The sequence below is a fragment of the Rhinopithecus bieti genome, unplaced genomic scaffold (genome assembly GCF_001698545.2).
Source record: "Rhinopithecus bieti isolate Rb0 unplaced genomic scaffold, ASM169854v2 scaffold_21649, whole genome shotgun sequence".
Lineage (NCBI taxonomy): Eukaryota > Metazoa > Chordata > Mammalia > Primates > Cercopithecidae > Rhinopithecus > Rhinopithecus bieti.
Window position 1 is genome coordinate 3,172,831 of NW_016811584.1, and position 12,429 is coordinate 3,185,259.

The window sequence follows — 12,429 nt, forward strand, 5'->3', positions numbered from 1 at the left end:
GTGCCTTGGAATCAACTGGGGGACTTGTTGAAATTGCAGGTTCCTGCGCCCTGGCCGGAGACCCTTTAGACAGACTCTGGGAGACTGGGACCCGGGAATCGCCATGGTAACCGGTTCCCTGGGATTCCAGTGCATATCAAGGTTTAGACTCTTTTTTGTTCGTTTGTTTTTTGTTTTGTTTTGTTTTGTTTTTGACAAAAGGTCTTGCTCTGTTTCCCAAGCTGGAGTGCAGTGGTACGATCACAGCTCACTGCAGCCTCGACTTTCCAGGCTCAAGTGATTCTCGTGCCTCAGCCTTCTGAGTAGCTGGGACTAAAGGCATGCACCACCATGCACAGCTAATTTTTAAAATTTTTCGTTCAGATGGGGTCTTGCCATGTTACCCAGGCTGGTCTCAAACTCCCGGATTCAAGTGATCCTCCCATCTCAGCCTCCCAAAATGCTGGGATTACAGGCGTCAGCCACCACACCCAGCCAAGCTTTAGACTTTTTGGACAAAGCCAAGGCTAAAAGGGTGCCTATGACCAGGGGACATCCCTTTTCCCCAAAAGGCCACCAGAGTTCCTTGCCCAGGCCAGGCCAGGTGACCCAAAGGGACAGGAGGATGTTTGCAGCTCCATGAGGTTATGTGCAGTGAGACATGCACTGCTCTGTGTCCTCTTGCCTGGCAGAACTTGGCCGGAATAAGAGCTGGCAGATGCCTGTGGCTCCAGTAACCTGCTCCTGGACAGAAGTGGAGGGATGCCTTGTTGGGAGGAAGCTGCAGGGTGTCAGGACCAAGTCAGAGCCATGGACAGACTCATTTAGTGTCTGGTCCTCCCTCCCATTTCTCCCCCAGCCAGCATGGAGTCCCAAGCTCCAGCAGCCAGGGTTCTTGTCCCAGCCTTGTGGGCTGTCAGAGTTTGCAGTACTTTGGGACAGAAGTAAGGGAATTTAATTTATCGAGGGCTTACTAGGCATCAGGCACATCCTCTGTGGTTTACACCCATCACCCTATTTAAACTTTACCTATGAGGTTGATTCTCTTATTATCTCTATTTTACACATAAGGAAACTAAAGGTAAGTGGCCTGTTCCAGGTCCCACAGCTGGTAGGCAGCAGAGACTATGGCTTTATGAGACAGAAGGATGAGCCTCTCCCTTCGGAATAAGCCAATTTATGACTTGCTTGACCTTTTTTCTTTGAGAGTCTCACTCTGTCGCCCAGGCTGGAGTGCAGTGGCACGATCTCAGCTCACTGCAACCCCACCTCCCGGGTTCAAGCGATTGTTGTGCCTCAACCTCCCAGTAGCTGGCTACAGGAGTGTACCCACCATGCCTGGCTAATTTTTTGTATTTTTAGTAGAGACGGAGTTTTGCCACGTTGGCCAGGCTGGTCACGAACTCCTGAGCTCAGGCAATCGGCCCACCTTGGCCTCCCAAAGTGCTAGGATTACAGGCATGAGCCACCATGCCTGAACTTGTTTGACCATTTTGGACCATGGAAACTGGCAAGTTTCCTGGAACAGTGGGCCCTGGCTTAGGAGAAGGGTGACAGATGTGTTAGCAGCCTTGCCATCCCTCCCCCTCACCAATTCGTGAGACCTTTGTCCAATGAGGTTAAGTGGGCATTTGGGGAAGATGGCTTCCCCTGCTTAGTGAGGGCCCTCTTGATTGTATTTCCCCAGTCAGATGTTACATAATTTCAAGCATCAGACTTAAGGTCTTTTTCTCCTACATCAAAAGTCACATCATCCCCAATATATTAAAGGGAAAAAGCCAGGAGTGGAACCGTGCATATGGTGCGCTGTATTTTGTATTTTTAAGGTTACATATGGTGCTCATTTCTGTGCAGTCTCTCTGGAAAAACACATAAGCTGGGAAGAGGGGCTGTCTCTGAGACAGGAAACTTGGGGATGGGGTCAGGGCGCGGCGTTCCTTTTCCCTGCTTATTCTTCGGTACTGCCTGCACATTTAGCCATGTTCATGTATGACTCGAACAAAGAAACATCAGGGAAAACAAAGCAAAACAAACAAAAATAGGCATACAGGCTAAATGGTGCTGTATTGTTGGACTCCAGTGAACCTTCTTGATTGCAGAAAGATAACAAAATTCTCGAGTCCCAGCCAGCCCACTAGGTGTTTGTCACACTGGGGCCCCAAAGATCCCCAACACTGGCCCTGGTGACAAATACAATGTGGTGGATGTTGCAATAGAGGTAGGGCGCACATGGGGGCTGGGGGCACTTGACCCGGGCTCTGGAATAGGGCAGGGCATGTGGGGCAGAGCCAAGGCCCCCAGGGAGGGAGAGCATGGGGGTGCAGGGTGGAGGACATCCTCCTGGAGCAGGGGTTCAGGGTGCGACCCTGGCAGAAGGTGGGGCTGGTGCAATATACCAGATAACAGAGACCTTCATGGTGGCCAAGACTGAGCTCTCTCTGATGGTGATGGGAGCCACTGAAGGATTTATGGGCACGGGGTGGGACTGAGGGTGGGCTGTGGTCAGATTAGTATTTCAGAGGATGACACTGGTGCTTCCTGGGCTGACTGAGTTGGAGGAGGACAATTTGAAGGCAGAGAAACCAGGCGGGAGTGGTCTTTATCCTTCACCCTGTGAGACGTGATGGTGGCCTGACCTCACACAGGAGGGGCAGATTCTTAAAACAGTTAATTGCCCAAATCACAGGGGCAGCTGGGGCCTTGGTGTTTCTGGTCATTGCCCGTGGAACAGCACCCCTCAGGAGAACTGAAAGCCGACGCTCTTCCTCCCGCTGTGGCCTCTCACGTGACAGGGCTGACCAGACCCAGTGACAGAGGATGGGGCTCTGGCTCAGGGCATGAAGACCATCATTTTGGGCTACAAATGCCCCTGGTTCCCTTTTGGACAATTTAGGGGAGGTATGAGGCCAAAAGAGATAGAAAAGATTCTCCTTCCAATTTGGCTCAAGTCAGAATAAATTCAGGTCAAAAAATGAAAGCAGTTGGATCAGTCTTGTTTTCTAAGTTCAGGGAGCAGTTCATATATCTGTTAAAGACATTTTATTTAGAGGCAAGAAATGGTTAATAAGATGACACCCTTGGATCTAGGAGCGTTTGCTCTTTGTTTTGTTCCTTACAGTGACAGATTTTTTGCTGTTGGTGAAGGCCCTTGAAGACTGTAGTTTAAATTCAACTGGAAAGTGGTCGCTGACATCCAGGGCCTGTAAGGAGAAAGGGGAGGTAGATATGGAAATTAGGAGATGCCTGGGAGATGCTTTCATTTTAGCGATGAGCAAATTCAGGACCAGGAAGGGGAGATGAAATGCCCAAAGTCACCCCACAGAACACACACTGGTAAGTGTTATTCCAAGACCAGCTGGATCAGAAATTTTGGCGGGTCTTCAAATCACAAAATCATAAGCATTGAAACTCAAGGTCTAGTGCCCAACATTGTGTCTTCAGTCTTCAGCAGTGACCTCAAAGGGTGACATCAACCCATCTTTTTCTTCTTTTTTTTTTTTTGAGACAGGATCTCACTCTGTTGCCCAGCCTGGAGTGCAGTGGTGCGATCTCAGCTCACTGCAACCTCTGCTTCCTGGACTCAGGTGATCCTCCCACCTCAGCCTGGGACCACAGGCATGCACCACCATGCCCAGTGAATTTTTTTGAATTTTTTGTAGAGATGGGATCTCGTCATGTTGCCCAGGCTAACTCATCTTTCTAGGACAATGGCATAGAAAGACAAGATGGCAGCCTTACCTCCTCTTCAGTCAGCTTGTAAGCTTTCTGGAAGTCAAAAACACTGTTTGACTTGGGAACAACAGAACTGATGATTTCTTGTCCTCTAAGCACAATCCTGGAACCAGGGGAGGAAAAACAGTTGTGTTAATCCAACCTGTGATTGCTGAGATCAAACCAAAGTCTGTGTTTGCTGTTTGGAATTGACTGAGCAGCCTGGCCCTTTCATGTGGCACTCAAAGTCCAGACCTGGTTTTAGCCTGTGACCCTAAAGACAGTGCCTACCACTGTGAAATAGGATCAGTCCCTGCCATGGTTCTGTGGACACCAGGACACTATCTCCCAGTGTGGGCAATGTCCCTGGTGGAGTAGGAGGTTTTATATGACACATGCACACTATCCCACACAACAATGACTTGTGTACTGAGAGTGCTGTTCTCTTTTCAATTATTTTCACTTTCCCTGATTTGATTATGGAGAAATTCTCAGGGAGGTGCTGGTTTGTCTTTAATACCTCCCTCAGTCCCATGCTGACAGAGAGTAGGCTGCCATTTCTGAGCATTCTGCAGACAAGAGAATTAAAGCAGAATTTAACAATGCATGATTTTCATTGGACTTAATTTTCACACTACCTTCAATTTATGGCAAATGCTGCTGCTTTCTTACTCTTGCTAGTATCAATTTTCTTTCTTTCTTTTTTTTTTTTTTTAGATAGAGTCTTGCTCTGTCACCCAGGCTGGAGTGCAGTGGCGCGATCTTGGCTCACCGCAAGCTCCGCCTCCCGGGTTCACGCCATTCTCCTGCCTCAGCCTTCCGAGTAGCTGGGACGATAGGCATCCGCCAACACACCCGGCTAATTTTTTGTATTTTTAGAGAGACGAGGTTTCACCGTATTAGCCAGGATGGTCTCGATCTCCTGACCTCGTGATCCGCCCACCTTGGCCTCCAAAGTGCTGGGATTACTGGCGTAAGCCACCGCGCCCAGCCATGAAATTTCTTTTAAAAATTTATTTCAATAAGAAATTAAGGGATTTAATGAAAATATCGAGAAAATCACAGCATATGTGCTTTGCAGTAATGACAAAAAGTAAGAATGAGGTAGTCAAATGAATCTTGGAAACAAACTAACATATCCCAAGCTGGGTGGTGCAGTTGTAGTCTACGTGGTCCTGAGTGACTTACCGAGGAATGGCGAGGTGAGTCAAACTGCCATTTCATGAGTGCCCACTGGGCCTTCCCCATTCTAATCGACAGTTTTGGTATCTGCATTTGCTAACATCACCACCCCAACTAACTTTTTTTTTTTTTTTTTTTTTTTTTTTTTTTTTTTTGCGACAGAGTCTTGTTCTGTTGCCCAGGTTGGAGTGCAGTGGCGCCATCTCAGCTCACTGTAACCTCTGCCTTCCAGGTTCAAGCGATTCTTCTGCCTCAGCTTCCCAAGTAGCTGAGATTATAGGTGTGTGCCACCATGCCTGGCTTATTTTGTATTTTTTAGTAGAGATGGGGTTTAGTCGTGTTGGCCAGGCTGGTCTTGAACTCCTGACCTTAGGTGATCCACCCACCTCAACCTCCCAAAGTGCTGGGATTACAGGTGTAAGCCACTGCANTTTTGCGACAGAGTCTTGTTCTGTTGCCCAGGTTGGAGTGCAGTGGCGCCATCTCAGCTCACTGTAACCTCTGCCTTCCAGGTTCAAGCGATTCTTCTGCCTCAGCTTCCCAAGTAGCTGAGATTATAGGTGTGTGCCACCATGCCTGGCTTATTTTGTATTTTTTAGTAGAGATGGGGTTTAGTCGTGTTGGCCAGGCTGGTCTTGAACTCCTGACCTTAGGTGATCCACCCACCTCAACCTCCCAAAGTGCTGGGATTACAGGTGTAAGCCACTGCACCCGGGCTACGGCTTTTAATTCAACCCAAATGTAAATTCTTCACATCAAATTAGAGATTTGTGAAAGCTTTCTTTAAGACTCAAAAAGTAAAGAAAGAGATGTTTAAGGCTCCTCTATTTCTGACTTCTTCCAGGGATGTGCAGGACCAGGCCGGTGTTCATGTGAAGTTTTCCCAGGCTGGTCCAGGGCACCGGCCAGATCCTGGGCATCTTTGCATGATCCCCCAGCACTCAGCACATGAGAGGTGTTTGATAAATATGTGAACACGGAACAAAGACTGGAATTGAGACCATCTTGTCTAACTCCATTTTTAAAACATCATTTTATGGCTTTTATTTTCTCAGTTTATTTTATTTAATTTCACTTTTTATTTTATTGTATTGAGACAGGTCTCACTATGTTGCCCAGGCTGGAGTGCAGTGGCTATTCACAGGCATGTGATCATGTTGCTCTAAAGCCTTGAACTCCTGTGCTCAAGTGATCCTCCTGCCTTAGCCTCCAGAAGTAGCTGGGATTACAGCATACGCCACCGCACCTGGCCTATGACTTTTTAAAAGCCACGAGAGGCCGGGCATGGTGGCTCACACCTGTAATCCAAGCACTTTGGGAGGCCAAGGCAGGTGGATCACCTGAGGTCAGGAGTTCAAGACCAGCCTGGCCAACATGGCGAAACCCCATCTCTACTAAAAGTACAAACAAAAAAAAGAAAGAAAGAAAAAGCCGGGCATGGTGGTATATGCCTGTAATCCCAGCTACTTGGGAGGCTGAGGTAGGAAAATCGCTTGAACCCAAGAGGCGGAGGTTGCAGTGAGCCAAGATTGTGCCACTGCACTCCAGCCTGGGCAACACAGCAGGACTCCGTCTCAAAATAAAATAAAAAAAAAAAAAGCCACAAGAGTTCTACATGTTGTTACGAGAAACAAAATTCAGAGTATCAAAATAAAAAATGAATCATTAAAATGTCACATGCAATCCCACCATCCTTTGGGATACATGTGTATAAAGTCAGGATCCTTTTAGTAAACATCTTTTTCTAACCTGTTCTACCCCCTCCCGATCTACTGTGGCCATGTTGCCTTCTGATTCTTCTGTATCATTTTCAGTCACTTCCCACTCATTTGCCAGGGGAGAAGAAAGGCGCTGGAGAAGGGACTTGACCTACCCAAGGGCACGCAACTGCCATGTGCGAGTGAGTGAGTGAGTGGCCATCGTCCCGGCTTTGCTGGAAGTCCTTCAAAATAGGGGGTGGGGACGGTCTGGGCACTTAGTCCCCTGTAACTCCCCACCTTGGGTTTCCAATTTGCAGAATGATAACTTATGCAAAGGAAACACCAGCCTCAGAAACTCCAAGAGGAACAAAGGAGGTCATGGGATGGAAATGAAAGCTAGACTTCGAAACTTGAGAAGTGAAAACGAGTGGCCTGGTGGCTCTCATGCAGATGGCCATCTCACACTTCCTCGTGGCAGGCTGAGCTCTGGGAACTGTGGCCACCACCTGGGACCAGACTCCTAAGGGTTTCCCCACCTGTGGTCGCTGTGATGGAAGATCACCAACATTCACACGCCTCAGGCACTCCCCACTCTGTCCCCATTGAAGGAGCAAAGATGAAAGCTGTTTGAAAATCCCTGAAGGGACTTTAAAAAGCACAAGGGAATGCTGGGACTTAAATGTACGCATTTGCATTTAGGAACATATACCTGAAGCTTTAAAGTACAAATACGGTTGCACTAATCGATCTCATTTTGGGGGTTGTTTCCCGAGGAAATCATAAGTACTTGCACAAAATGCACAGAGGATATTGATTTTAGCAGTATTTATAAAAGCAAACCCTTGGTAATAACCTAATGCCCAATGATAGGGATTGGTTGAATCAATAGTGGTAAGTCTTTGTGATGGAACAATGAACAGCCCATTAATGTAATGAGCACTTGCCGTATGCCAGGCATTGTGCTAGCAGCCTGACATGCTATTTCATTGACTCCACATCAGATCTTCATGAGTGAGGCACTAGGATAATTTCCATTTTACAGGGGAGGCAATGAAAGACACAGAGAGCCTGTCTCTTGGTCACAGACATATGAAGTGGTAATGTCAGGATTTAAATCCAGGCCTGTCTGATACCGAAGCCAGTGCTTACCTCTGCTAAGCTACAATGCCCAGGGCCACCGCACAGGGTCCTGAGGTTCATACACTGCATGTGGTACCCAGTAGAGGGGCCTGACATTTGATTGACTCAGCTCTCCAAGCAGTGTGCTTTTTTTATTTTTATTTTTATTTGTTATGTTTGAGACAAAGTCTCACTCTGTTACCCAGGCTGGAGTGCAGTGGTGCGATCCTGGCTCACTGCAGCCTCCAACTTCTGGGCTCAAGCGATCCTCCCATCTCAGCCTCCTGAGTAGCTGAGACTATAGGTGTTTGCCACCACGCCCGGCAAATTTTTGTATTTTTTGTAAAGACAGAGTTTCGTCATGTTTCCCAGGCTGGTCTCAAACTCCTGTACTCAAGCGATCCACCCGCCAAGGCCTCCCAAAGTGCTAGGACTATAGGCGTGAGCCACGGTGCCCAGCCACCTCGCGCCTTTCCTAGTGCACACCAAGCACTGTGGTGAGCCAGCAGCACCCTGCAGGGCCTCCTACCTGTCATATGCACACTTGGTGCTCCTCTTCACCGTGGTATCCTCTTGGTCTCCGATTAGCCAAACGAACCTGGGGTCGGTCCTCAAGCGGATGTTCTTCCAGGCCTTCTTGGGGACATAGCTGCAGCCGGCATTGAAGTCACCCATGAAAATGAAATTCTAAAAGACAAGATTTGAAATTGTCACCTGGTGGATGCTGCTGCAGAACGCTTTCATGCGGGTCTCTAGCAAAGACTCCGCCTCCCAGGCCCAGTGAACAACAGGGTCTGTTATGGGCTGAATCGTGTCTACCCTGCTCCCACCCGGGCCAAATTCCTGTGTTGAAGTCCTAACCCCCAGCACCTTAGAAGGTGACTGTATTTGGAGATAGAACCTTCAAGAGGCAATTAAGGTAAAACGGGCTCTAATCCAATATGACTGGCGTTCTTGTAAAAAGGGGAAATTAGGACACAGAAAAATGGAGCAAAGACCATGTAAAGACACTGGAAGACGATGGTCATCTACAAGCTAAGGAGAGAGGCCCCCAAAAGAAACCACCCCTCTGGCACACCTTGATCTGGGACTTCTAGCCTCCAGAACGGAGATGAACTCACTTTCTATTGTTTAAGCTATCCAGTCTTTGGTATGGTACTTTGTTATGGCAGCTCTAGCAAATGAATACAGGGTCTTTAAAAATTTCTTTTTGCTGTTTAAAATTGAGTCACAGTTTTGATGAGTCAATGACAGGCGAGTGCGTACCAGGGAGGGTGTTCTTAACAGGAAGGAGAATGTTTGCTGTTCTTAGTCACCACAATTCCATAATTCAGCATGCAGAGTCAGGTGTGGATAAAAAAAAAATTCAGTGAATCTATCCCTCACATCTTTTGTCTCTGGCTCAAACTACTGTAGGGTGTAAACACACGAATGAATCAGCGCCTTTTGTTTTCAAGCAGGAAAAGTAAATTTGGGTGGTGTATTGGCAGCCCTGGCATCACTCTTTCTCTCCTATTGTTTTGAAGTTGGAAACTTATTTCTGTGAAAATTCAGTTCGTTGAGGAGGTGGGAGGCATCTTCGGGGAGGGGACCATCGAGTGAGCTGTCCACCCCACCCAAGGCCACCAACAGAAACTTTCTATCTTGGAAATATTTTTCCCCGCACGGCTCTTGGAACAGAATTTTCAACATTCCACAATCCAGAGGAAGTGCCAGATTTCCTTGTTTGTGCTATTGTTTGGTGGGGCATTGCTGACTTTAGAGTTTTCTTCAAGAACATTTTATTTTGACCTTAGTGATCACGATTTTCCCCGTGATTGACGGGTTCAGTTGAGGACAGAGTGTCATTCTTAACCTCAGTGATCACCAGCTTCTGCTAATATAGACATGATTTGCTGAACATTCACTATGTGCCAGGCCTAGCACTAGGTGTCTTTAAATTTACACCTCACAGCAATAAACAATAGGAGGTAGAAGGGCCCACTAACCTCTACAGAAACAGGATTGAGAGATTAAGTGACCTGCTGTAGGCCACAGGACTGGGAGGTTCAAGTGGTGAAGTCAAGAATCACAGCCCAGCCGGGCGCAGTGACTCAGGCCTGTAATCCCAACACTTTGGGAGGCTGAGGCAGGTGGATCACCTGAGGTCAGGCGTTCGAGACCAGTCTGGCCAACATGTTGAAACCCCGTCTCTACTAAAAATACAAAAATTAGCTGGGCATGATGGCGGGTGCCTCTAGTTCCAGCTACTCAGGAGGCTGAGGCAGGAGAATCTCTTGAACCTGGGAGGTAGAGGTTGCAGTGAGCCGAGATTGCACCATTGCACTCCAGCCTGGGGAAAAGAGTGAGACTTCATCTCAAGAGGAAAAAAAAAAAAAAAAAGGAATCACATCCAAGTCTGCTTCACTGAAGCAGTTTCCCCTCTTGTTCACTTTTAGGCCACTGATGCCTCCCCACAGCCCGACACTCAATAGGTGCTCAATACATTCTTGTTTAATAAGTAAATGATTTCATAATTTTGGAAAGAACGAATCTTTCTTTTGACCTATTTATTAATAAGCAATGAAATACACCCCTGGTCTTTTCCATGCTCCAGCTCTGATGGACTATGTTCACAGTCTACTTGATTCATTTTGCACTTTGAGCAGTGGAACTAAGGAGGAGGAAGGGGAATCACAGGAGTCACATTCCGAAAGAAGAAAAGAGAAATACAGAAGAAGAACCCTTGGGTGCACTTCCATATTTGCCAAGAGCTTTCACAGACCCTCACAGCCACAAGTAGTGCATCCCTCTCTTCCAAAAGTGGACAGAACTGAGCCTATAGGGATGGCAAATGTATGCCCCTTTCTGTGAAAACAGCACTCCAAGTTTCTTTGGGAGACCACCCATCCCTCCTGCACCTCAGACTGTGAGTTTGGGGTGAAACTAGGGTGGACACAGATTTAGCCAATCAGAGTATCTCAACACCCTGATCACAACGATTGGTTCAGGGGTGGACATGTGACCCAGTCAGAACCAATGAGATTCAGTCCCACAGTATTTGTTGCATTGTGGGAAAGAAAATTTATCAGTTGGTCTGGAGGCTGCTGGTGGCCATCTTGCCATCCCATGGGTGGAGCCAACCTGAGAATGGAGCCACATAGAGGAAAGGGTGACCAGGAGATGGAAAGAAAGAGACAAATCAAGCCCTGATTATCTTGTCTGAGCCCTGGATCCAGCTATGCCTGAAGTACTCCTGGACATTTCAGTTACACAAACCAATCAATTGCTCCTTCTTTGCATGAGCCGTGTTAAGATTCTGTCCCTCGCAACTGAAACAATCCTGACTGCTCTATGCCTCATGCTTCTCAATTGCAAAGTGGGAATGAGAAAGGTACTGTAGCTACCTCAAGGGATTATTGGGAGGATTAAATAAACTTGTCCATGTCAAGTCTCAGCACAGTGCCTGGCACTAGCTATTCACTCAGTAAACGTTGGCATCTGTTATTAATGGGAAAGTGTGGGAATTCCCAAAGCCCACGTGCAGGGTACCCAGGCAGATTTAGCAAGAGGGATCCTTAGGGCTGAAGAAAGGCCTTAAAGAAGGCTGTAAGTGGTGGTAGCCTGCACATGCCCTGCCCTCTCCCCCTCCCTGGAGAGGTACTCATCCCACTCAGAGACCAGAGCCTGCCCCTGCTAGATGGGAATTCAGCTGACACAGCAGTCATCACCTCTGCCTTCCAGCGGTGTTTCACGTCCACGTAGACATCAACCAACTCGTCGATCTCTTTAACGGATGTCTCTGGGGTGGTGTGCAGGGGGATAATCACGAAGTCTTTGACAGCTGAGGAACAGGAAAGAGGCAGAGGTCACACACTTCCCTTGTCAAGGTCTCACAAACACTGCTGGAGGGAAACAGGCTCTTCCCTCCAGAAGGCACAGGCTGCATTGTCTGGGTCCCCTGTTCCTGGAGGGTCCGGCCAGTGGCTGAGATTTTAATGATCTCGGGGTCATTAGGCTGCCTATTTTTAGTACACAAAAGACTCATTTCTCCCAGTTGCCCTTCATGGCTAAGAGAAAGCTGGTAGACTGTTGTAGAAAGTAAAAAAGTTTCCTCTTCAAAGTTTCCTTTCTTGTTAAAGAATAAATCATAAGGGTTAGAAATAAGTTTCTTTTAAAGACTAACTTCCTTCAAGCCTCCTTGCTTTGTGCTAATAACTCTTTGTTAAGCCCTATCCTGTGTAGCTGTTAGACATGCTTACAGGCATGTAGTACATTCTATGTCCTTGTACCTTAACCAAGATATTTGTGCTGGACATGCTCGCAGGCACGTTCCAGCTCACAGCCTTTGCCCCTTCCCTATTTGGCATAAGCAACTTCCTCTTGTCCTTTGTTCTCCCTTGCCTTTACCTATTTAAGAAAGGTTTAAATTATTAGCCAGTCAGATTAGCTTAGATTGTGTGGTCTGGCTCCAACCAATAGAGACAGGACACAGCAGCAGGGACAAGCTGAGTAAAGGATAAAAATTGCTTCCCTCCTTTATTCAGGTGTGCTCTCACCATTGTTCCATCTGCGAGGAGCACCCTTTCTGCAGAAAGTAAAATTGGCTTGCTGAGAAAACTTTTTGTCTGAATGTTGATTTTTCTTTGCCGTACCAGGGGACAAGCATTCTGCGTCTAAATGAACATTTTACTTATAACAACTGTGTTCTGGCCAGGCGCGGTGGCTCAAGCCTGTAATCCCAGCACTTTGGGAGGCC

General features: G+C 47.4%; 1 protein-coding gene across 1 annotated transcript in view; it reads right to left on the reverse strand.

The window, feature by feature from the left end:
• Window positions 1–3,003: 3,003 nt before the first annotated feature.
• Window positions 3,004–12,429, reverse strand: part of DNASE1L3 (deoxyribonuclease 1L3) — a 24,962-nt gene continuing 15,536 nt past the window's right edge. The window contains exons 5-8 of the mRNA XM_017894228.1: window positions 11,402–11,514; window positions 8,221–8,378; window positions 3,718–3,814; window positions 3,004–3,179 (exon numbers count right to left, since the gene is read on the reverse strand). Of these exons, the coding sequence (XP_017749717.1) occupies window positions 3,063–3,179; window positions 3,718–3,814; window positions 8,221–8,378; window positions 11,402–11,514 (485 nt within the window). The 3' untranslated portion in view covers window positions 3,004–3,062. The remainder of the gene's footprint in view (window positions 3,180–3,717; window positions 3,815–8,220; window positions 8,379–11,401; window positions 11,515–12,429) is intronic.